This window comes from Lepus europaeus, chromosome 12 (genome assembly GCF_033115175.1).
Source record: "Lepus europaeus isolate LE1 chromosome 12, mLepTim1.pri, whole genome shotgun sequence".
NCBI classification, from domain to species: Eukaryota; Metazoa; Chordata; class Mammalia; order Lagomorpha; family Leporidae; genus Lepus; species Lepus europaeus.
This window is the reverse complement of record NC_084838.1, coordinates 58,717,905-58,743,009: the sequence shown is the minus strand read 5'-3', so window position 1 is coordinate 58,743,009 and position 25,105 is coordinate 58,717,905. Positions and strand designations below refer to the sequence as shown.

General features: G+C 40.6%; 1 protein-coding gene across 27 annotated transcripts in view; it reads right to left on the bottom strand.

Moving 5' to 3' along the window:
- The window catches only part of BNC2 (basonuclin zinc finger protein 2), a 454,605-nt gene that overhangs the window by 126,025 nt on the left and 303,475 nt on the right, over positions 1-25,105 (bottom strand). For all 27 annotated transcript variants that reach the window (XM_062208177.1, XM_062208178.1, XM_062208176.1 and 24 more), the window contains one exon: positions 809-1,044. In XM_062208177.1, coding sequence (XP_062064161.1) covers positions 809-1,044 — 236 coding nt within the window. The remainder of the gene's footprint in view (positions 1-808; positions 1,045-25,105) is intronic.

Here is a 25,105-nt window from a genome sequence, read left to right as displayed (position 1 = left end):
TTCTCAATAATCACCCTCTTCAAGGATTACAGGAAGACATATAGTCACAAAAGTATCTCAGAGGCAAAGCATACAATGCAAAGTGATGCATGACATACTACAGAAACAACAACAAACGAAGAAATGGATGTAGGGGGTGGGGTGGCTGAGGGTCTCCCAGAAAAATCTTCAGACCCTTTCCAGATTGGAAGTGCTGTGGATATAAACAAGGGGCTCAATACTGAAAAGCTAGCTGCTGGGAAAACTAAACCAAATATATCACCCTGTCTGTATTTTCAGAAGGGGACTCTGAAAGCTATGCTGTGAGGGTTCACTGGTTATAAAAGCAGGGAGTGTACACAGGCTACAGTTCTTTCTTTGATTTGGATGAAGAAACCAAGTGAGGAGACACAGTCAACCAAGACAGACAGCATGCCTACAAAATGAACTTGAGGAAAAACCCTAGTCAACCCAGATGAAGTGTAATCTCTGATATGCACATGCCCATCACCCACCTCGGAGCCTGCTGCCCCCTCTTCAATGGTCTACAATAAGACTTTCCCGAGAAGCAAGAAAGCCCATGCTGCAGAGAGAGTTGAATTAAAAAGGGAGCAAAGTGATGCTACCAGAAGCCGTTCTGACACACACCAGGGCAACCCAAAGGTGGCCTGCAGGGAACTCTTGCCTTCTTTCTGATCCCTGGCAAGCTGCTGGAATGATCACTTTAACCGGAGGAGCTTGAGCAGACCTAGATCGACGAGACACAATCCAAGGACCCATGCCCTCCTGGAGCTGGCCCCAGACACCTGTATTCAAGTGCTCCCCCTACCTGAAGGATGTATCCCCTGACGTAGTCCCGCAGAGTCCAGCCCAGGCCGTGCAGAATGTGCAGCACCTCCTCTTGCTTCAGGACGCTAAAGAGCCGGTCCAGAAGGATCTTTAGCCGCACAGGCACTGCTTGCGTCCCATAAAGCATCAAGCTGCTGATGTCAAACACCACGTTGGACTGCACAATTTCCACTTGGGTAGGGTGGTACAGGTGCTGCGTGCTGAGCTTATCCAAGGCTGTGGTGGTCCCACCAAAAGTTCCAAGGTTGGGAGGTGGGGATAAAGAGGAGAAACAGAGACAGAGAAATTAGAAACACTACTGGAAGTTATTCAGCCCTGCATTTCTACAGATGGATGATAATAACCACAGATTTAGTTTAAGTCCGATCTTAGCAATGCAAATAGTTCTCTTCCACCACCCTCCCTGTTTCACCTACTTGTTTGCTTTCTTTCCTTTTGGTGCTTATAAATTGCACCGGACAGCAGATACAAAACACATTCAGCCTTCAGAAAGAGAGACACTGAGGATGTTTCTAAATGGCCGTGGCTCTGAAAACCTGAAGGAGTAATCCACTAACTGGACTCTGACTCCAGTTGCCAGTGTCCCCCACCTCCTCCCACAAAAGCAAAACAAAACAAAACAAAAACCACACTGCAAACAACTGCTAATTCATATCATACGAGGAGGCTTAGCCAATACTAGTTGTTTTTTCCAGTTAGATTTGACCCTTACAACACCTGAATGGTTTAAAGAGGAAGAAGAGTGTCTTCTTCAGGCTATAGGAGCCAGAGACCTTATTTAAAAAGGATAAAGAAAGTTGACAGCCGTGTGGAAGGTTAGTAATTTAACCCAAGTTAAGCTAAGGGGATTAACTGAAAACTTGGTTCTCCCAATTGCACTCTTGCTGCTCAGGTATAAAGACAGTGTTTGAATTCACTGGCAAGTTTTATGAAAGTTGGAGGAAATTCGTCATAATGTAGTCACTTTGTTAACAGCTCTGACAAAGGTATCAGATGAAAATGGAAACAAATGACTAAAACCAAAATTTGAGAATTTCTATGTATTTCCACCAACTGTTTGAAAGATGAGCATGAAGGTTTCTGGAATACTTTTAATGAGACTAATATTTCAACAATGGGACTCTTTTTCTACACAAATTTAAGCAATGCCATCTCTTCCCTACAGCCAGAAGTCAAGATAAGGTCATAGATTCTAGTCTACATTCATACTTGACTTACTGGGAACCCTGCTGCTGCTAATATAATTACATTTTGTCTCAGTTTCTTTAAAGTGAACAATTAAGATAACATTGTGTCATAGGGGTTCAAAGAGATGCTGCAAGGATGAATGAGATAAAGGATAAGCAGCACTCTGAACTCCTTAAGAGAACACAAAAGACATTATGGTTAAACTGTCAGAATTATACATGTTTGCCCTTTTAGAGATTAAGAAAGATAAACATGTAAGCCTGAAAGATGGTCATTTGACCTCATCGTGAGTCAGGCAAGTGGGTATCAGACCACAGCCAGGCTCAAATCATAACTACACCTGAGGTTTCTATGAATTCTAAAACACTGCCTCGCCCTTCCCAACTGCTTCCCCTAACACCTCGGCCCATAGTAGAGCGCTATAGTGCATGCACGCTCCAAGCAGCTGCTATTTTAATATTTGCAGTTTTCCTGCATAATAATGGAGCTACTTAAAAGTGCATGCACACAGATTTTTTCGTATTTCAAATGTATTTTTCAGGGTTCCTCCTCCACTCGTGTTTCCTCCTGACTTGTGGTCACTAGAGAGTTCATGTACTCTTGATAAATTGCTTTCTTACATCCACAGTGTAAAGGCCCTTATCATTTACCCGCTGGCTTCATTCAACACATTTACTCCCAGGAATACTTTGTCAAAGAGTTCGGGTTTCCTCATACTTCATTTCTTGCAGCTGATTTGTCTGATCTTTCCTATTCTAGTGGTTAAGTCAACTTTGAATAAATAGCCTTAAAAATTAATTTAACGTTCGGGAAAGATAAGGGAATCACAAGCCTAGGGATTGAAGTCTTCTCTCACTCCACAGGGCATTTAGGCTGTAAAAAAGCAGGAAAAGGGTATTATTATCCTTGTTCTTCTTCAAGTACAGCTTAACCACTCAGCCTTCTGATGAGCAGCTGATCTGAGAACAGAAACCAGTGACCAGGTAGGAAAACTGTGCTCCTCTTCCATTCCCTTTGTCAACCAGCTTGGACTACACATGGAACACACAGCTACAAACACAACGAAGATGAAATTGAGAGAACTCAACAGGGGGAAATAACAGAACACCAAACCCTGATTTCCATGCATGCATTTGGCACTTTGTATGCCTGCATCAGGTAGACACAGGTGTATGTTCAAAGCTGTTCAAGTGCTGGGTGGAAAACTTAACTCTACTCCCCCTAACTCATGAAAAAAAGGTTACTGGTTAGAAAAGATAAGAGGACCAAACCATTGAGGGTACAGGGAAAAGGAGTGTTTTCAGAGAATTGAAAGAGCACAGATGGAACAGGTAAGACAGTATTTCCCTAGATATGCTTTTCAGAATACCAGGGAGTGAGAATATTATAAAGACATGACCAGATTTTTCTTCATAAGTATGCCATATGTCAAGAAGTAGTAATACTGTAATAAAACCATATAAATGTATAGCAGGGGTCAATGACTTTATTTATTCCATAAGACCAAAGAATAAATATTTGGCATTTGTGGGACATATGTTCTCTTTTACAAACACTCACTTTTGCTACCAGAGCACCAAGGCAGACACACACAGATAAGACATAAAGTAGTTGGCACCTCTGTGTTCCAATACATCTCTACTTACATAGACACAGGCATCTGCCTAGCTTTGGACCTGCTAGGAAGGATGAACATGTGAGCCAGTTACTTAAATAAACTCAATAGTAGACAATGAAAAAAGCCTTAAAATCATAGTTTAGGAGATAGTTACTAGAAGAGGCAAACATGAGAAGTAACAAACTGCTCAACTTGTAGATATCAACTATAAATTTCAGCATGAAAATATCAGAAATTATGATCTGTCAAATTTCTTGAATGTATGAAAATCTTCTTCTTTAAATCATACTGATCACAGATCATTTTTGCCAGATCATACTGAGTCACCAAATTGGGACAGTATGGGGGTAAGTAGCCTTGGCAGGACAAAAGTTAGGAGACGATTACTCTAAAAGTTATGATATCTATAAACTGAGCACTGATCTTCTGCCTGATTACATGATCATGTTTGTGGAGGGTCCCTGTGTGGCTCTTGTAGGGTTAGGAATATGAGTCAAGCCAATGGAAATGAGGAAAAGATAGGGCAAAAACATGTTCTTCATGCTGGAACTGGAAAGATTTTTTTTTTTTTTTTTTAATTTGAAAGGCAGAGAGCCAGAGAGAGACAGAGATCGTCCATCCACTGGTTCACTCTTCCAATGCCTGCAACGACAGCCAGGGCCGGGCCAGGCCAAAGCCAGGGGCTGGGAACTCAACTGAATCTCTCATGTAGACAGCAGGGACTCAACTACTTGAGCCATCACTACTGCCTCCCACGGTGTGAATTAGGAAGAAGTCGGGATCCTAAGTGAAGTCGGGACTCTGGTATGAGATCCAGGTGTCCTTAGTGGCATTTTAACCACTATGAGAAATACTCACCCCAAGATGTTACCTAATTTAATCCTTTATGTGCCTAACCATCTGCATACTTATCCAATGGTACTGTCATGATCCCACTTCCAAATGAAATCTTAACCAGAAATTGGCAACATAAAATATATAAAAATGAAGCTGCTGGGGCTGGCACTGTGGTGTAGCGGGTTAATGCCCTGGCCTGAAGCAACGGCATCCCATAAGGGCGCTGGTTCAAGACCCAGCTGCTCCACTTCCAATCCAGCTCTAAGCTATGGCCTGGGAAAGCAGTAGAAGACGGCCCAAGTCCTTGGGCCCTTGCACTCGCGTAGGAGACCCAGAAGTAGCTCCTGGCTCCTGGCTTCAGATCACCGCAGCTCTGGCCATTGCGGCCAATCGGGGACCTCTCTTGCTCTCTCTCTCTGCCTCTCCCCTCTCTGTGTAACTCTGACTTTCAAATAAATAAATAAATCTTAAAAAAAAAACCAAAAAACTGAAGCTGCTCTTGGTGAAGCTGGAGTGAGTATGGCTCATAGAATTTCTAGCTGTTGGTTACTATCCTTCTCCCATCAGCTTGTCTGAAGTATCTTCAGTGGGATGGACTCCAAAAATCAATGTCTTGCCTATTCTGTGTCTACATCCCATAATTCTGGGAACAGAAACTGTATTCCCCTCGAAGGACTCACTTTTCCTCTACACTCAATGCCAGTATTTCATGGAACTGCATATTCCTTTGCCCTGGCTGTAAAACCAGCAAATATCTCAGCCCCCCAACCACAGCAACTGGTTCAAGAACAGGTAAGTGACCTAAATCAGGACAGTGAGGGTGAATCTAGCATTTAGTTAAAACTCTAGGATTCCTTCTGTTTCCTCTACATTCATAGTGAGAAAGTATGCTTGAGAATGCGAATCAACTGAGTCTGACAGCAAGACAATCTGAAAAAGACCAACTGCTGATAATACTGCTTGATTCAGAAGATTTGGCAGTGCTGAAGTTGGCATTACCCTTGGAATTTTCAGTCACTTGAGACAAAAATAATAATAATCAACCAACTTCACCCTCGCCATCTCCCTGCCTTGGTCTCTATCTCTTTTGCCTTGGAGTGGCAGTCTGTAGCTTGAAACTAAAAGCACCCTAATAGGACTCCTTTTGGGGGTAGTTCTCCGCTGGATACCATGTAACTCCAAAGTAGCTGTCAGTGGTTCAACTAAAGGCATGTGAGTTCCTAGCCAAATGCAACTCACAATTTCTGCAATGACTACAATAATGGGTCTCCTGGACAACTGCACATCTCATACAAATTTACAAAGGTGATGGATGTCTTCAACAGCAATCAATGATGAGAACTGATGGTGGTGGGAGGAGTCAAGGCATGACCATTTAAGTACCAAGTACATGTCAGATATCATTCTAGGGGCTCACAGTTAGCTCACTGCATCTTTTAATTAAGACACACACATAATATTACTTCATCCTACTCCAAAATCACAGGCTCAATGAAGTTAGGTAACTGCCCTAAGGTCACTCAGAAACTTCACCCAAGGAAATTCTGTTTTTACCACATGTTCAGATGAACGGTTGACAAGAGGCTTGCCAGTCCTAATCATGTCAGAAGTCCCTACCTCCTAGCAGTCTGGGCTTCTTGCCCATCTCTCTGCTGAAGCAAGCACTTCAAAGGTCATCAGCACTTGCGTTACTGTGAAATCCCATAGTTGTTTTTTTTTTTCCTTCGTTATTCTCCAAGATCTTGCCATAGCAGTCGACCTTATTGATCACCAATATTCATAAAATGCTCTTCCCCTTTGTTCATGCATACATTCATTTATTCACCAGCACTCATTATCACTGAGGTAGGTGCTGTATGCAGATGCAGAAGCTAATTTATGTTGCAGCCTCCACCTTCAAAAGCTGACAGATGCAGGTGATACAAATGTTATAAAAAAGATTTGATAAAGTACTGAGGGATGCAGAAGAGAGAGCAACTTGCATCTCTGCTGCGAAGGCACAGTCTTGTATGAAAATTAGGCAGTCAGCAGACAAGAAAGGAGAGCGATGTAAGTCCATGAGCCAAAGCAGTGATTCTCAACCATGTGCATCAGAGTCGCCTGGAAGGCCTGTTACATCACAGATGCTGGGCCACCTTCCCCAGAGTTTCTGCTGCAGAGGATCTGGAATGGAGACTAAGCATGTGTATCTCTAACAAGTCTCCAGAAGCTGCGGACGCTGCTGGCCAGGCACATACTGTGATAGCCACCGTGTGTGTGGAAGGGAATGCAATATCCAAAGCACATGTTAACACTAGAGGCAAAACAGTTGGAGATGAGTCCAAACACATCAGATGGGCAGACTGTAAGAGGTTTCATTCTAAAGGCAAAGATCCTTGAGAAGCTTAGACATTTATTTCTCCTTAACAGGATATAGAAAATATGAAATGCTTTGTGATATTAAAATGATTTTTAATTTTAGAAATTCTGATAAGACTGCAGATGTTTAATGAAAGCAATACTTGTCAGCTTGGGAGAATGACACAGGTCCAGCAGTAATGGTGGCAGATGAGAGTGTTCAGAGCCACAGTCCCTAACGTAGAACAGTCCAGAGGAGAAGGTTCAAGGTAATCTTGACTGTGACCCAAATGCCTCCACTTACACACCACCACTGAAAATTACACAGAACAAGCTGGGCCATGGATGGTTTGGAGTCATGTAAAGACAGTGTGACATTTTTGTATCATTCCCCTGGGAGACGCTTTAAGCCAGTGGACTTCTAACTGTGATGTGCCTAGCCCTGGGCTATGTAAAAGCCTTCTAAGAGGTGTGCAACAAGGACTCAACTTCCAGATCCTGCAATTCAATATCTACTCTAAAACTGTCCCATCTGCATGCATATGCAGATTATCCATTACAATTTCTCTTCTGAAAATTGCACATTTCCTTCTTTACAAAATAAATGTATACCTGCCTTATTATATATCGTGCACTGGCTCAGATTGTAGCTGTCTCCCGAATGCCAAAGTAATTAGCAATTTTCATTGTTTGGAAAAGCCTCCTCTTTCCTTGGGCATACATAAGACATAGCAAGAGCCTGATATTTAGGCTTTTGTTGGACTGTTCAAAGTTTAGAGATAAAGTGAAAGGGGGCCTTCATGATGAATCTGCATCTTGCACTCAAATCCATTTTAACAAAATGTAACTCTTGGGAAAGCATCCTGTGGGATCAAGGCAAAAGTGTCCAATACTGAAAATGGTCTTCCCTCCATCTCCTGACCTATTCAAAGGTATGCAGTTCTTTTCTATTCTTCTCAAGGCTCACCCATCCCTAGGAGGTGTCATCACCTGAGAGGAAAACAATGCCTACTCCCTTAAATTCCTTTTAAGTTATTTTTTTGGATGTACAAAAAACTTAAACAACATACTGGATAAAGTAGGTGGACAGAAGTTAGGTTTATCACTTAAAAATGGAGCTATAACCTAAGCTAATAATATCAAAATATTACTTTCAGCTACAATTAATCATTTTTATGTTACAAAATTTTGAATATTTTCTACATCTAGTTAATAAAAATGAAAATAAATAAATTAGAATCCAAATGCCAAAGCACTTAGTATCTGGCAGTACATAGCTACTTCTTTCATTAGATACATAAAAACAATTTGACATGAGTTTTAGCAAAATAAATGTTTTTATACCTGACAGTATCTGATTTGTTTGGGAAGTCCAACACTAAATTGTGATAAATACATGGAACCACACTTTTCAAAGTAACTTCTAACATACTCCTCACCTCATAACTAAGTTATACATAATAGTATTTCATTACTAATTAATGAGAAGTAGCATTTCTATTGTATCAACTGAATAAATTGACTTTATTTGCACATCTTATTCTGAACTGTTTAGTAATCACACAAGATACATTAAATAACATCGTTTTCATCATTTTTCTCAAAATGCAGATTAATTCATTTACCTGAACTGAAATGTGAGCTGAACATTTTCTAATGAAAATTAAGCCAGATTTGTCAGCCAGATTTGTCCATGAGCATTGGCTTTACCAATTAGGCTATATACTGGATATTTTCATCAATTAACATAGCTAAATCTCTGTAGCAGTATGATAAAAAGCATTTTGTTTAAAACTTGGAAAAAGTTACCTGAATTAGTAACTAATACAGTATTTTTATTTTCTCAATCTTTTCTGTGTACACTGAAATGAACAAAATGCCTCCCAATGAAAGACTAATTTAAATTTTAGAAATAGTCACTTGATACATCTTATTATGCCTTGTTCCAGAAACTGAGAAAGTGAATGACTGTAACAATATCAAAAGAGGGAGAATTCTATTTCTTTGCATTCAGCAAAACCATTAAAGTGCTGTATAGTATTTGGCATATAATCTAGAACTTCTAAGAACTGAATGATGGTGTGGTAAAAGCTCCTAATCCACCTGCCATTCATATGAACAGGTGTCTTAGCAGTTCTAAGTGTAAAACAGAGAAAATGGAAATGAAGCTAGAGTGTGCCTTTTCTCTTTCTCCATAATAAATGCTATTCATCTGGGATGGAAAAAGTACAATCCTGTGGCATTTCACTGACGGATGCATTTCTAATAAACTCTGTACTTTGCTTAATGAACTGGTAATATCCGTAATAATTATTTTACTTTGATCTTATTAATTGAGATGACTAAAATTTAAAAATAAAACTTTCATTTGGTGTGTTCTTAATTTTCATTGTAGATATGTATGATAAGTTTAATACCAGACTTTCAGTGAACATTCACAATAATGTTACTTGGAGGAAGAGAATTGGAAACAAGCATTGAGGATAAGAAATAACAGCTTAAAGTTAGGATTTCATGTTACCAGTGTTTAGAAGGTGTTTGCTGTCTTCTGGGTTAAGGACAGTATCTCTAGGCCCAGGTTCAAATCCCAGCTCTGCCAGCTACTTGCTGTATGACACTGGCAAGCTACTTAGCACATGAAAATAATAACATAGTTCATAGTTTTCAAAATTCCCTCAGGTGTGGGCAAGCCATCACTTGAAGACCACCACCTTAGTTCAAGGAGAAAGGATGAGAGCACAGAATCAAGGCCAATCTACAAAGAGGGAGGAAACAGATGCTTGGGAAAAAATGAGGAAGGGTTACAAAATGACTGAGATTTTTCCAATTTGGGGTATTTAGAGGGAAAATCAACTGAGATGCAGAGGAAACTTCAGGGCTGCAGACAGGCCACCTGTCCAGCTGCCTTCCTGAGAGAACGCCTTGAGGAACCACCTACTCCTACAGCAAGCTGGTGACCCCTAACCTATAAATGTAGCCCTCAACTCCAAATGTCTATTTGACCCCCATTGCTGTGAAAGGTAGGACTAGGAATGGAGACCAACATGCCTCAAACCAGACTTCTTTTTCTCTGTATTTTCTCACAGGTGCTCTTTGAAAAAAATGCTGCAAATTTGGGAAAAAGGAAAACAAAAAGGCAATCATCCATAATTCTAACACCCAAAGATCATGACTGTCCACGTTGATTTATCTACATCTCCTTTCTTCAAAGTATAATTTTATATGATTGAGGTCATACTGTAGATACACATTTCAATCTTGTTGGGTCACTTAACAGTATCCTGCAAGAACATTCTAAATGATCTGACAACTCTCCCTAGCTCCCCTTTGTAATCAGTCACTCACCATTGCATGTTTTCTTGGATCAAGCTCTTCCTCTGGTCTAAATTCTAGCCATTTGGTGCAGGTGTTTAGACTCTCACTACTCCATTAATACCATAGTCCCCTCTGTTCTCACTGACCCAGCACATCCCAAGTATAACCAAATCAGTTTTCTCAAGACCTTGCTTAAAATATGTCTCTTCTCTGTTCAAGTTTGCAGAGGTGTCTCAGCCTGTTCACACAATGCCCCCCATCCCCACTCAACCCTACTTCCCACACACAAAACTACTAACCTAGTCAGAAGACTTGGGCAGACAGATTTACTTTCCAGTCTAGAAAGTCTGCAACAAGCTGGCTGATCCAAGCAAAGTAAACTACTTTCAAATATTCTAGCACTTTCATGTTTGGTGACTAATCAGACATATCCAGACCCTATGCTAAGTTATAGAGATATCGTAAAGAACAAAAGATATGATTCATGACCACTTTTTTTTATTATTAAACTTTTATTTAATGAATATAAATTTCCAAAGTACAGCTTATGGGTTACAATGGCTTCCCCCTCCCAAAACTTCCCTCCCACCCACAACCCTCCCCTTTCCCGCTCCCTCTCCCCTTCCAATCACATCATGATTCATTTTCAATTCTCTTTATATACAAAAGATCAGTTTAGTATATATTAGGTAACAATTTCAACAGTTTGCCCCCATATAGCAACACAAAGTGAAAAAAAAATACTGTTGGAATACTAGTTATAGCATTAAATAAGAGTGTACAGCACATTAAAGGCAGAGATCCTACATAATATTTTTTTAAAAATTAATTAATTTTCTATGCCATTTCCAATTTAACACCAGGTTTTTTTTTTTTTCATTTCCAATTATCTTTATATACAGAAGATCGATTCAGTATATAATTAGTAAAGATCTCATCAGTTTAAAAATATGGAACGCTTCACGAATTTGCGTGTCATCCTTGCGCAGGGGCCAGATTCATGACCACTTTAAGTGAAAAAAACAACAAGGAAGACAGACTTTTAAGAACATATATGAGGGGTTGGTACTTTGGCATAGTAGGTTAAGCCTCTGCCTGTGGCACCAGCATCCCATATGGGCGTTAGCTGGAGTATGGGCTGCTCCACTTCCAATCTAGCTCCCTACTGATGGCCTGGAACAGCAGTGGAAGATGGTCCAAGTGCTTGGGGCCATGTGCCCACATGGGAGACCGGGAATAAGCTCCTGGCTCCTGGCTTAGGATCAGTCCAGCTCCTAGGGAGTGAACCAGTAGATGGAAGCCATCTCTCCCTGTCTGCTTCTCCCTCTCTCTGTAACTCTGCCTCTCAAAATAAATAAGGCCTTGCCTATGTTTGCACAGAGAAGGTAAGTCAACGCACGATTCCACTGTGCCACTAAACTCGGAATTTCACTCATGTCCTGTATTGGCCCTCTTCTTGCTCTTCAAGCCTCTCCAGATAACACTGGGAGTGGGTAATTACAACAATTTAGGGCACAATATGGGGGTCCTAGCTGGGTAGGGATTCTGATTAAACCCTACAAAATTTGTTCCCTTTCCTACCATTTTATTATTTAGAGTCTTACAATGGGTTTTTAAGTAAAAACAGAATGGAAGGCTATTATGAAAGAAAACAGTGTTAATGCCAGGATGCACAGACCAGCTCATAATGCACAGACATGACGAAAATCACCCACGGTAGTCACCCAGATCACTAGATTTGTGATCAATATGCTAGGCTGATGGTCTCACAGGTAGTGCAGCAGAGATTTGGAAGGGAGTCGGAGAACTGGCAAACAGTAAGATGTTAGCAATGGCATCAACAAAAGAGAACTACGCTTCTTTCGTAAAACGCCCACAGGAAACACAAATAATAAACCGAAAAATAACCTCTTTTTGGTATGCAAAATTTCACCTGCAAAAAGGAAAGTCCGTAATAGTCCAATAAGAATACTAGTTAGAAAAAGAAGAAAAAAATCATACACTACAAGCTTCTTAAAGTGTGAATTAGGTTACTGAGGGTTTCTTTAAAATGCTACAATCTTAATCTGGCAATTCTCTGGTGAAACAAAGGAAAGACCGAAGCTTGGATGTAACACTTGGACAGATCTATAACTTTCCAAAGGAAAGAGGAGGCTAAGCCACAAGACCCAAAAATGACAGACACTAAAGTGTGGATGAAGACAACTCATTTATGTGAAGAACGGAATCACCATAAGGACCACAGCTGGAATTGATGTGGTTCATTTAATGTATGTAATGTAAATGTATACATATAAAATGCACTGCAAAACATGTGACTTATGTAGAGCAGGACATACGTTTAATTATACTGCCAATTTAGAGAACAAAGTAATCTCCTTTATAAAATCCAGTTTGCAAATGTATAACACCATACAGGGGGTGGGTGAGGGATGATTATAAAATAACTTGCATCTATCGAATGAAATATAACTATTTTTATTTCTATTTTAAATAACAGAAATTACTCTCTAAACCTTCAAATAAATTAAAATAAATGCCAACCTGTAATTCCACAGACTTCACTTCCAGTATTTTCTGTGAAGGTCACAGAAATAAGAACATATTCAAATACTTTTTTCTCTTAATGTAAGAATATAAAAGTGCTTTTCACTGATCCTAGAAAACCGGCCCTCAGTGACAGTTTATAGTTCTTAGTTTTCCACAAGTTTTTTTAGGACATAACTCTCTTTAAAAGTCAAATTCATGTGATTTAGGTAGATTCCCCAGGAATACGCTCAATACAAGCCTCCATGGCCCGTGGATTCTAAGAGCTGTCCAGACACCGCAGTGCGAAGGCAACAGCCATGCAACAGCATAAGTTTGAAAAGTGGAATGATTTTGAAAACCACCTACCTTGCCGAATTAAAAAAAAAAAAGTGAATAAAAATGTGTATGAAGAAAGTCTAAAAAAAAAAAAAAACCTTGTTATTTCACTAATTTCCAGTCTTGCCCTGGATATTTTAAAATGTTTAACTGCTAATTTGAAGCAATTTTACAAGATAAAAAAAAAATTAAGGAAGCCTTATTCTTTCCTTTTGGGAGAAAGCCAAGCAGGCCTTAAATCTCAAGGTGAATTGTTCAGGAAATGCCACGTCCCTTGGCTCAATTCCCTCTAGAATTCCACGTTATAACGGCATCAAATGGTCAGCTCTTAGGAGTTCTGGATCTTAGAATACTATTTTAATTTCCAGCAGATTAACACTGAGTACATATATTTAGGGACTGTTTTTATGGAATTCTTTCCATGATTACCTTAAGAGGTATAAAATGAAGTTACTGGTGACAGTATTTTATTAGAGCAATTTCTGGGGTCAGATTTTTAAGTTTTGATTACTTACAAACAGAAGACTGTTATCATTCCTACCTCAAATGTCCAGGCCATAACCTCTGAATTTATGAGGGTAGGTGGCTCTTTATTCTTGGTAATATGACCAATAATTTCCAATTATACCACACTTTATAGTAAGCACACTATACCCAATATAATGATATGTCATTTCAATGTAGCTAGCCCACTAACTTCTACAGGTTTAATGGGATTTTGCGTATTTAGAATTTCATCATAAAGGGGCCCTTTGGAATCATTATATCATCAATCCTTTCCCATTATAACATTCAGCTCTCTTACTACACAAGACCATCAGGGCTCTAGGCAAAGGCTTAACCTACCCGTAGACTGTAAGCCAGATCCTAATAAAAGTCTTCGCACCCAGGGAGAACATTAATAAATGGCAATGATGGCATATTAAAAACTTTTTAGTGAATCAGGAGATCATGAAGGCGGGCAATGATTGTGATTAAGAGAAAAATTCCTTATGACTTGAAGTAATATTTAGATCTGCACATTTTATTCACTACTTTTGGGGAAAAGAACTATGTAATTGGGAGCAAATTAAGTACAAAATAACTCATGTTCCATTTAAGTCACAACTTTCTAGCTGTAACTGTCAAGGTTGAATTAATTAGGATATTTAATACTGAGGAAAGAAGAGACTTGCATCTGGAATTTTTTTAAGGAGAGAAGAAATGATCTGTAGCTGAAAAAGCTGATCCCCAAGCACGGTGATGGAAACCGTCAGCCCTTCCGTGCGAAGGATTTATTTTTTTCTCTTGAACAAATAGTGTGTCAGTGTTTTAAAAGTGGAAAAAACCTCCACTGAGCCTCCATGAACCCTCATGACATTGCTAGACCTTATATACTTCACGTGAATGGGCCTTGATTTTTTTCCTCTTCCCCTTAGCACATGAGGGACAGGATATAAATACTCTCGTGGTCTATTATGAATGTGATTCTAAGCTGTGGGGAGGGAAGGGGACTAAAGTAGTTCCCTGAAGCCCCTTGGTCCTGTGGGTTTTAATCACCTGCAGTTCACACATAGCTTTCAGAGTGCAGGGATGTCCACAGACAAACACCATTAGTCCAGGCTAGAACCTGAGCTCCGCTGGAGACTATCTAGCTAATATTTCAAACTGACTGGCACTTCTCCCCTGGGGCTTTATGCATAATAAAGTCTTCAAAAACAGACTTTGGAAATCATTAAGGTTTGACTGAGGCACACATGAAAGTGGACTGACAACGTGGGGTTCTCAGAGCCTCGCTCTCTGGCTGGCAGATTCGAGGTCCTCTGCCTCCTCCTCCTCTTCTTCCTCCTCCTCCTGACATTCCCTCTCCTCCCCTACATGGCCTACTTCTGTGGGGCACGACTGGGCTCATTTGTAGCAACACAACCTGAGGATGCAATGGGTTGAGAGAAAATTTAATCAGCAAACTTGACAGGAGAGCCAGGAGGAGATGTAGTAACTGAATGTGCTTGCTGAAGCCACGTTTAGGGATCATCATTGTTAGCACTGCTGTTCTATCAATCTCCAGCTGCCAAGGCCATCCCCACATGGGCTACATAAACACTGCTTCATTCAATGTATAGATCCACGAATAAAATGTATGTTGACTATAAAACATGGCCCATATTATTAGTAACTATGAAAATGTGGTTCCTGGATGCCCTTTGACTCAACAATTATTCTATAAGAGAACTATCACCCTACCTCCAAATAGCTAGCTCTAAAGACTTCATTTTGTTATGTAAGAATTTCACTAGAAAAACACTCTGCATACAAGGCATATTCGTTACTTGATAAAGTATATATTTTAAATACTATCAGATGTAGTGAGAAAGTATTTCAAAATGGAGAATAAACCAACATCTGGTAGGAAATGCTTAAGAAAGAGATGGTTATACTTTTTCTTTTTCTTGCGTTTTGAGTGACTACCACCTTGTTTGACAAGTATGTTTTTTCCCCCCTCCTCCAGTAATTCAGTTTAAAATTTTATTCTCAATCTATAATCAACCTTCCCCTCCCCTCTCAATCCCTTAAAACTCTGGGCTATCACACACACACTTCTGACACCAATGTGTATTTTCTTCTGGATTGCTAGATTTGCTTAATGCCTATAACAAGTATCAAACTGCACTGCACTGGTAACTGGTGGGATAAAAGATTCTATACAAAGATGTTCTCATAAAAAAGGGTTAAGAGGGAAGGCTTAGGACTCAGGAGAAGTCTAAACCAACCAGATTTTAAATGCACGGGCAGGAAATGTTAAGGACTGGAGCAATGCCTGTTGGTTTTTCCACTAAAATGATCAACATCTGATGGAGCAGATAGGGAAACCTAAAAGTTACCAGCCCATTCTCTGTTAGCCGGCTGCTTGCATGCATGAGTTATCAGCAAGGCCAACAATCTTTCGGGGCTTAGCCCACTGGCACAATGAAACTAAGTTATACCATCACACATATTTAATGGTGCCCAAAGTTTCCAGAAAGAAGTCTTCTGAATTAATGAGAACAAAGAGACAAGGGAGATCCTGGTTCATGCTTTGAATTCTGGCTAATAATTTGATCAATGTAATCAGAAAAAGTTGTATTAATCAATATCACTAGGAATAGTAAGTAAAAAAAAATGCAAATTGTCAAGTGCAGCAGTTTTTTTCCTTTAGATAGGTTACTGTATTTAAAAACCAGTAATAGAAAACACTTGCCAAATTCATTTAGTCTCTGACAGAGGCACACATATGTGATCTCCTAATTTACAGCTTGCACGTACAGATGTTCACACTTAGTAAAAGGGCTTCTTAATAGCTTTTTTTAATTAAAAGTGTGTTGATAATAGGTGTTTTAAACATATCCAAACAACACAGCTGAACTGACAAATGCCTGTCTTCATGCCTCAACCATGTCTCACGTTGTGGCAAGATTGTAGAAAAGAAAAGGTTTTGTGATTCAGTCCCATGCATATAAGATAACTGTTACCCCCAAAACCTCCAAATGAAATCTTTCATTAACTTTTCCCTCTATGATCTGTTTCCAAGTAGAAAATGTTAGATTGCTACTAGGTTTATGTAGCCGAAAGCAGAACCACACGGTTGTCTCTTGCTGCCTGCAGTTTTTTTCCTTTGCAAAACTTTGAACCCCATCCAGCTTTGACACACTGCCTCTTCAGTTAATAACTATCAAGTTTCCCCTTGTCTCCTGTCTACTTTTCTTTGAGGCAATTGCGCACTCAGCACCGCGAGATAATAACACACATCTATAAGATAAAAGCAATGGCATTAATGTAATTGTCTGCCTCTCTCTCTTTAGCCTGGCCTTTTTTCCCCTTCAGTTTTGACTGCCTGTGTGACACCTGTTTTTGTCTCCTCTGATCCTACGACAGGTTTTCCGCTGACAAGGTTTTTGCCTGACAGAGATTCTGCAGACAAGAACATAATAAAATATGAAGAACTGCTTGTCAGAGTTTCTGCCAATGCTCACATGAAATAAAGAAAAAAAAAATGGCTTTTTTTAAGAGGCCCGGTGATGGTCGCTTTTGGCTTGTCAGGGAAAAGACCTCCCTAGCCGAGTTCTCCAAGCCAAACAGGTGTTTTCTTTTATGTTAGAGGTTGATTTGTTTTTTAATTTTTACTGATAGGGAAAAACATGATCAGCCAAAGAGGAGAAAGGGGGAGTTTCTTACCTTCAGATTTTTGCGGGCAAAGGAGAAAGGAAGAACTACCAAACAAAAGTGAAAGGTATTTCACTCAAGACTGTATCTTCCGAATAAAATGAAAATGCCAACATCTGTTAATGATCAAATAACTTTAACTTCTTTAAAATTTACTTCCTGGTGAGTTAGGCTATAAAACCTCCCACCTTCCTTTCACTTACTCTAGTGTCTGTAGACACAGAGGGGAAAACAGAATGGGAACTGGAAAACACAAATGCAGAAACGGGACTCAAGACAACAGGTATCTGCAGACCATGCTCCCACCTTAAAACGAGCAGAGGCTGCCAGAAAAGAAACACAGTCAGGAATCAGAAACTTCTAGATAAACTTAAGAGTTTCCACAGACCTCTGCTCCATGCACGAGGTGGGGAAACTGCATGAGGTACCGGCATGCACAGAAGTGTGCTGGCTGAGTGTCCCCAGTGAACAGAACACCAGTGCTTGACAGAAACCACCCTTCTGGACTCGGCAAAGTTGCTGAGAGCGCACAGACAGGAGTAACTAACTGCTCCAGGACAAGGGTGGCACGGAGGCAGGGTGGGGAAATTCCTCTTCTTCATTAAGAGAGCACAGGAAAAACTGGACAGGCTCAGCAGTGCAACAAGTGTGCAAGTATGAAGACTGGGAAACCACTCCCAGGGATGAATGCGGGGACAAGGACCCAGTTTGGGTTTTTAGGACACTCGCTTCAATTCTAACTACTCTGCCACCAAACCTCTTAAACTTGAGCTTCGGTTCCCCGGATACACTGTCTCACAACTAAAGTCGACAACAGGCATGTCTAACAGAAATAATTCAAGCCACATATGCAATTTTAACTTTTATAGACTCACTTAAAAAGCAAGAAATAGACAGTGACACTAATTTATAAAATATATTTAACACAGCCCATCAAATATAGCATCACTATGTAGACCATATGAGAATATATCTTGGAGTGGGGGTTTGGCTTAGTGGTTAAGACACTGCTTCGGAAGTCTGCAACCCTTATCAAAGTACCCGGATTCAGTCTGGGCTCTGCTCCTGATTCCAACTTCCTGCTAATGTGCACCATGGGAGGCAGCAGGTAATGGCTCAAGTATTTGGGTCCTTGCCATCCACATGGAGAGCTGGACTGAGTTTTCAGCTCCTAGTTCTGGCCCTGGTCTAGCCTTGGCTGTTATAGGCATTTAGGGAGTGAGCAAGTACTGTAAGAGTTTTCATTTCTTTCTGAAATTAATTTTTTAAAAAAGAAATCAATAATGATTGTACATTTTTTTTTAAAATGACATCTCCAAGGCAATGCATATTTTTTTTTCCTTCAGCACATTTCAATTTGAACCATCTACATTTCAAAATCCACAGTAGTGGGTTCTGTGTTGGACAGCCAGGCCTAGAGCTGCTCTTACATTCATTGGCCGATTGCACCTAAGGCTCAACCTCATTGTCCTTTGACATAGGTAGGATTGTGCTCATATTTATGGTGTCATTGAATGCCACACCAGGTTGGGAAGCATGGGCAGTCAAAGCGGGTTTTTCCTGGAAAACCCAGAGCAGCTGAAAGGAGAGAAAAACCTTACTGCTGGGCCCTTAACAGACACTCATCGCAAGTCTATTGAGTTGTGAGAAAAACTCTTTAAAGTATTTTATATATAATAATCCATGCTCACCAACTAAGAATATATTAATTCAAAAAGCTTTTTGGGACTGGTGCTGTGGCATAGCGGGTAAAGCCGCCACCTGCAGTGCCAGCATCCCATATGGGCACTGGTTTGGAGTCCCTGCTGGTTGGAGTCCCTGCTGCTTGACTTCGATTCAGCTCTCTGCTATGACCCCCAAAAGCAATGGAAGATGGCCCAAGTCCTTGGGCCCCTGCGCCCACATGGGAGACCTGGAAGAAGCCCCTGGTTCCTGGTTTCAGATTGGCACAGCTTTGGCTGTTGCGGCCATTGGTGTTGTGAACTAGCAGATGGAAGACCTCTCTCTGCCTCTGCCTCTGCCACTCTGTAACTCTGCCTTTCAAATAAATAAATAGATCTTTAAAATAAAAGCTTTTAAAGAATTAAAAACACCTATGAAGGCAAAGGCAAAACCTGATAAGGAGTAAGATACATAAACAATATTTTAATCATTCGAATTCTCTCTGAAATATCATCTCATCCTGTGACTTCATGATTCAATAAAGGGATTGGGAAGATTGGGCAAAGTCACAAGACACAACAGAGAAGGAAGAATGCTTCAGAGCATCAACATGCTATTGCTGAGGCACCTCAGGTGCTTACGACCCAGCCAAGCCTCTTAGTGTACCTGAGCAGGGCATTCGTAGTAAAACGAGAGGAGCTGAATGTGTTTCATTTACAATCCCTTCAATTTGTGTTCTGCTTAACCTGGTGAACTCCAGTTAATTAAGATGTTCCTATAAACAATTAAGCTTCCTGTAGGATCGTTAGCAAGATATAAAAATTTATGAAGTAATAAAATGCAATAAAATGATAAAGTGGTGAGCCCATCAAAGTGCTTCACATGCAGAAAGATAGGTGTGAAATAGGTAAAGGTAGCCTTAACTCTGTTTAAAATTCACCAACTTCTGGTTTTTGCGTTTTCAACAGGGAAATACTCCTACAACTAATTAGAACTGGTCTGCTCTTCTCCAAATATGAAATCTGGCTCCTTATTTCTGTTCAAATAAGGACTCATGTGACATTTCAGAGAAAATGGAAGGAATGAACCCTACACTGGATTTGCTGGGGAAATGTCAATGAGGGGACAGTGGGTCCCACAGCCAGGAGGACTGGTAACAGAGGAACTGTGCTGCTGGGCACTGTGGAAGGACAAAGAAGTTCCTATCATCCCTTTCCACATCTGCACCTTGACTGAGGCTCTAGATATTATCATCAATATTAAAATTATCATCAGTAACTAAAATTGTCGTGTTAAAACAATGGGCTAGGGGCCAGTGCTGTGGCACAGCGGGTTAATGCCCTGGCCTGAAACGTTGGCATCCCAAATGGGCACCGGTTTTAGTCCCAGCTGCTCCTTTTCTGATCCAGCTCTCTGTTATGGCCTTGTATAGCAGTAGAAGATGGCCTAAGTCCTTGGGCCCCTGCACCCATGTGGGAGACCCGGAAGAAGCTCGGATTGGGGCAGCTCCGGCTGTTGCGGCCATCTGGGGAGCGAACCAGCAGATTGAAGACCTCTCTCTCTCTGTCTCTACCTCTCACTGTAACTCTGTCCTTTAAATAAATAAAAAGAAAAACACTGGGCTAACTCCGCTCCTCCATTTAATCCTCCCTCAAAACCACTCCGTGATATTTGGGTACATTCCTATTATTATCTGAATTTACAGATAAGAGAACTGGAGCTTAGAGGAGGCATTAACCTAGCCACACCCAAACTTTTAACCACTAAGCTTTGCTAAAACACATCTGTGGTGTCCTCAAGGTTGAAGTTTTGCTTTTGTGTTAAGTGTAGTAATAACAACTAACTTATTAAGTGTTTACTATGGGCAAGACATCTGGATTATCTCATTTAATCTTAGAACTCTATGAGCTAGGAGCTATTACTACTCACCTTTCCCAGATGAGAAAACAGCGAGATTACATAACTTGGTCAAGGTTCACTTGATAGCAGGTGGGAGAATTAGCACCTGAACCTCAACAGTCTCACTCAGGAGCTGTACTCTCAGCTATTTTCTACAGTGCCTCCCATGTGTTTACATGAAACTTTTTCATACCCTAGAGATAGAACCCTGGGTATGTGTGTGTGTGTGTGTGTGTTGTATATATCAATCTCAAGATCCTCTCCAGAAACTCCTAACAGGTGGACCAGCAGTGACTGCACTTTAGAGGCAAGGTCTTGCTGGACTCCCTTGTGTTCCATTTGATTTAAATGGAGTTAGAAACAAAGTCTGGAGAGCTAACAGGCAGAGAGCCCAGGACTTGCAAGAGGAGGGACTGTTTGTGCTGTGTTGAAAGGAAATCGAGGGAGTTCAAAGCATCCTCCCAGAGGTGGGCAGGCTGAGGAACAAATCAAAATAAGCAGTTCATGGCCACAATGAGAAAATAGTTAATGTCATTAATCAAGCACCAAACCCTCCCATGTGTGAGGATGTCCTCCCCTTACAGCCTATGAGCTGTGGTTTGGGAGTACAGAAGAAGAGGGCACTGTGCCCTCAGGTCAAGCAAAACGGGCTCCTGTGCCAGGCAGGAAATGGCCTTGTTTTTGTGTCTAAAATGAAAGTGGAGAAATGTTCAAGGACTTTGCACATGGAGAGACCAGGAGCCAGCTGCCTCAGGAGAGCTGGGAGGCAGCTATAGGCTGATTTCTCTAACCCAAAGGGAATTTCGCCCCTAGGGACAGCCAGGTTTCAGTATTACTGTCTGAAACCAATCTACCAAATCTACTAAAAGAACAAATTCTTGTAAGCAGAGACTGCACTAATTCCCCCTTCTTCCAGACCTGAGGACTGTGGGGTTTCTATCTGTGTGTTTCTTCTCAAAGCGCTAGAAACATCCTCCCAAGGGATCAAGTTTTCTTTTGGCCACTGGTAAGCCTGCATTGAGGAGTTCTATTTCTCTGAGCAGAGAAGCCAGACAACTACTACGCTACACTGTTCACCAAACCCTGAACATTCTCCAGACAACATTTCTCCCAAAGCAAAATTGGTTCTTGCTGGGACAATCTCCACGTTGGTAAGAGAGAGGCTAGCGTTTGGTACAGATTGATACCTGGGAACATTATCTTCCTCTGTCAAGGGCAACTGAGGATTTTTTTTTTCACCCTCCGCTCTGTCTTGAGAAATTTGCAAGTGGTTACATACACACTGTTGGGAATTAGAATAAAGCACAACATGCCTTTATCACTTAGATAGAGAATCGTCTAGTTGAGGCGGGATGGGAGATCATCAGGGAGAAAGGAGGATGAGGATGGAAAGGTTACCACTATTGCTACTACTGGCTTTTTTACTTTAAAGATCTATTTATTTATTTGAAAGGCAGAGTTACAGAGAGGCAGAGGTAGAGAGAGGGAGAGAGAAGTCTTCCATCCGCTGGTTCACTCCCCAAGTGGCTGCAATGGCCAGATCTGCGCTGATCTGAAGCCAGGAGCCAGGAGCTTCCTCTGGGTCTCCCACAAGGGTGCAGAGGCCCAAGGACTTGGGCCATCTTCCACTGTTTTCACAGGCCACAGCAGATAGTTGGATCTGAAGTGGAGCAGCTGGGACTAGAACCAGTGTCCATATGGGATGCCAGCACTGCAGGCAGCGGCTTTACCTGCTATACCACAGCGCCGGCCCCTACTATCGGCTTTTAAACTCCAGTCTTGGAGAATATTACAGATACCAGTTGGGGACTTTCCAAGAGCTTTAGACAACTCATCAGGAGAACACAGATGGGACAAAGATGTGAATTTTCAGAGGGTAATACAAAAAGGGAATGGTTTTGCCATGCTTGAGTCCTTACAAAGTACAGTGTCTCCAACAAATCTGAGGAATCCAGAATCCTGAAAGCTCATAATTCTGAATAGGAGACTGATAATAATCTAAAGTTTTTTGTTTACAGGCCGCTGAGGACCAAAGGCCCTGATTTAGGGCTTAATTATGCATATTAAGTTTAACTATGATTTTATTTGAGTGTATACTTGCTATATTTACCAAATAAAAATGCAAGAAGCTAAGAGAAATTAACATGAAATACATTTGTAATAAAAAAATCACTGAAATATTGAAATTCATCATTATTAGGTTATTCTATATTTTTATTTGAGGGAGGGTCTCCATAAATACACCAGGTCTGCTAAGACCCATCAAGCAAAAGCTGAGAATTCAAATTAAATGATGCTGAGAAAAAAAGGGGAAAATTACCTCCAATGAATTATAAGAAAGAAAGGTTTGAAATTAATGGATTATATGAATATTAAGTCTTACAGTACATTAAACCATAAAGCTGGTTGGTATATGACACTAAATTAACTTTATGCTCCTCACAATTTCCAGTGGCAAAGAACAGAAGGAGACCAGGTACAATACTTTCTGTATGATGTATGTTTCATAAATATCTATTGATCGATCATCCAGATGATGCCAGCCAAGCTTACTCATTTTATATGAAAATATCTGAAGAATTTGGATAAATTATGGGCAGGAAAGAAGCTGGCTTGAAGAGAAAATAATTAAACTAATAATGTAGGACTATCTTTTTCTTGAATGAACTGCAAGTAGCAAAAGGAAATCACATTTATAGAACATAATAAAGAAAAGGTCTTGAGAATTCCAGTGCAACAAGCAATCCTGCAGCCAGATCTCAGCCAAGAGAAGTAACGACCAGCGTCACAGGCAGAGAGCGTAAGAGGGAATGAAAATCCAGGCACTAATAGGGCTTGCTGGAACGGCACATCCTTCTCATTTCAAGTCAAAGTACTCTATTAGGAAAATAACTGTCACCAAGAAAGCTGCTAAGATTTCAGGAAGTTATATATTTTCTATTTATTAATTCTCATATTCTTGCCAAACGCTTACCTAACATACCTAGAAAGAGTGGAATTGTGCGTGTGGTTTTTTTGCTTTAGATTAAAAAAAAAAAAAAACAGGGATTTTTAGCACATGGACCTCATCAGAATAAATATATACTTATTCAGTATATTTAGTAAACATACTAAATATATATATATATATATATATATACACACACCCACACATATACATATATACTGACTTAGTAAAGGAAAAAAATATTCTAGGGGTAAAATTTTGGCATGGTGGTTAAGACACCTGCCTACCATATCAGAGTACCTGGGTTTGAGTCCTAGTCCCACTCCTAGTCCCAACTCCCTGCTAATGTGCACTCTGGAAGGCAGCAGGTGATTGCTTAAGAAGTTGGGTCCCTGCTACGTGTACTGGAGACCCAAATTGAGTTCCTGGCTTCTGGGTTTAGCTTGGCCTTGTCTAGCCCCAGCCATTACAAGCATTTGAAGAATGAACCAACAGATAGGAAATCAATCAATGAATCTCTCTGCTTTTAAAAAAATTTTTTTTGATTCTAAACGAATTATCTTTCTAAAATCTGTCCAATTGTTTCATCCAAAACACAAATCAAACACACTATCATGGGAGAAGAAAGCAATTACTCAGTTGTCTTGGGTTCCAATATTTCATAAAACAATTTAGAGTTTTGCTTAGTTCTTTTTTAGAAAAGATGTACTTGGGCTGGCATCACTGTGCAGTGAGTTAATCCACTGCCACCTGTGGCACTGGCATCCCTTATGAGCACCTCGTGGCATACCAGCTGTTCCACTTATGATCCAAATCCCTGCTAATGTTTCTGGGAAAGCAGTGGAAGATGGCCAGAGTGCTTGGGCCCCTGCCATCTATATGGGAGACCACCAGGATGAAGTTCCAGGTGCCTGGCTTCAGACTGGCCTCAGCCATTGAAGCCATTTGGAGAATGAACCAGTGGATGGAAACTCTCTCACTCTGCCTTTCAAATAAATAAAAAAATGAATCTTTAAAAATATATTTTTTCTTAAAAAGATGTATTTACTTATTTGAAAGGCAAAGTGACAGGGGGAGAGGCGGGGAGAGGGGGGGAGAAATAGGTATCATCCATCTGTTGGTTTACTCCCCAAATTCCCATAATGGCTGGGACTAGGTCAGGCTGAATCCAAGAGCCAGGAACTCCACTGGGGTCTTCCACATGGGTGGTGGGAACCTGAGTACTTAGACCACCATGTGCTGCCTCCCAGACACGTTATCAGGAAGCTGAATGGGAAGCGCAGTATAACTGGGACTGGAACCAGGCACTCCACGGTGGACAGCAGTGTACCGAGAGTGCCACAACCCCCACCATTTACTTTCATTCTAATGGTTTAGAAATAAAGTCCTTATCTAAACTACAGACATGAATTTTCAAACAATGAACAATA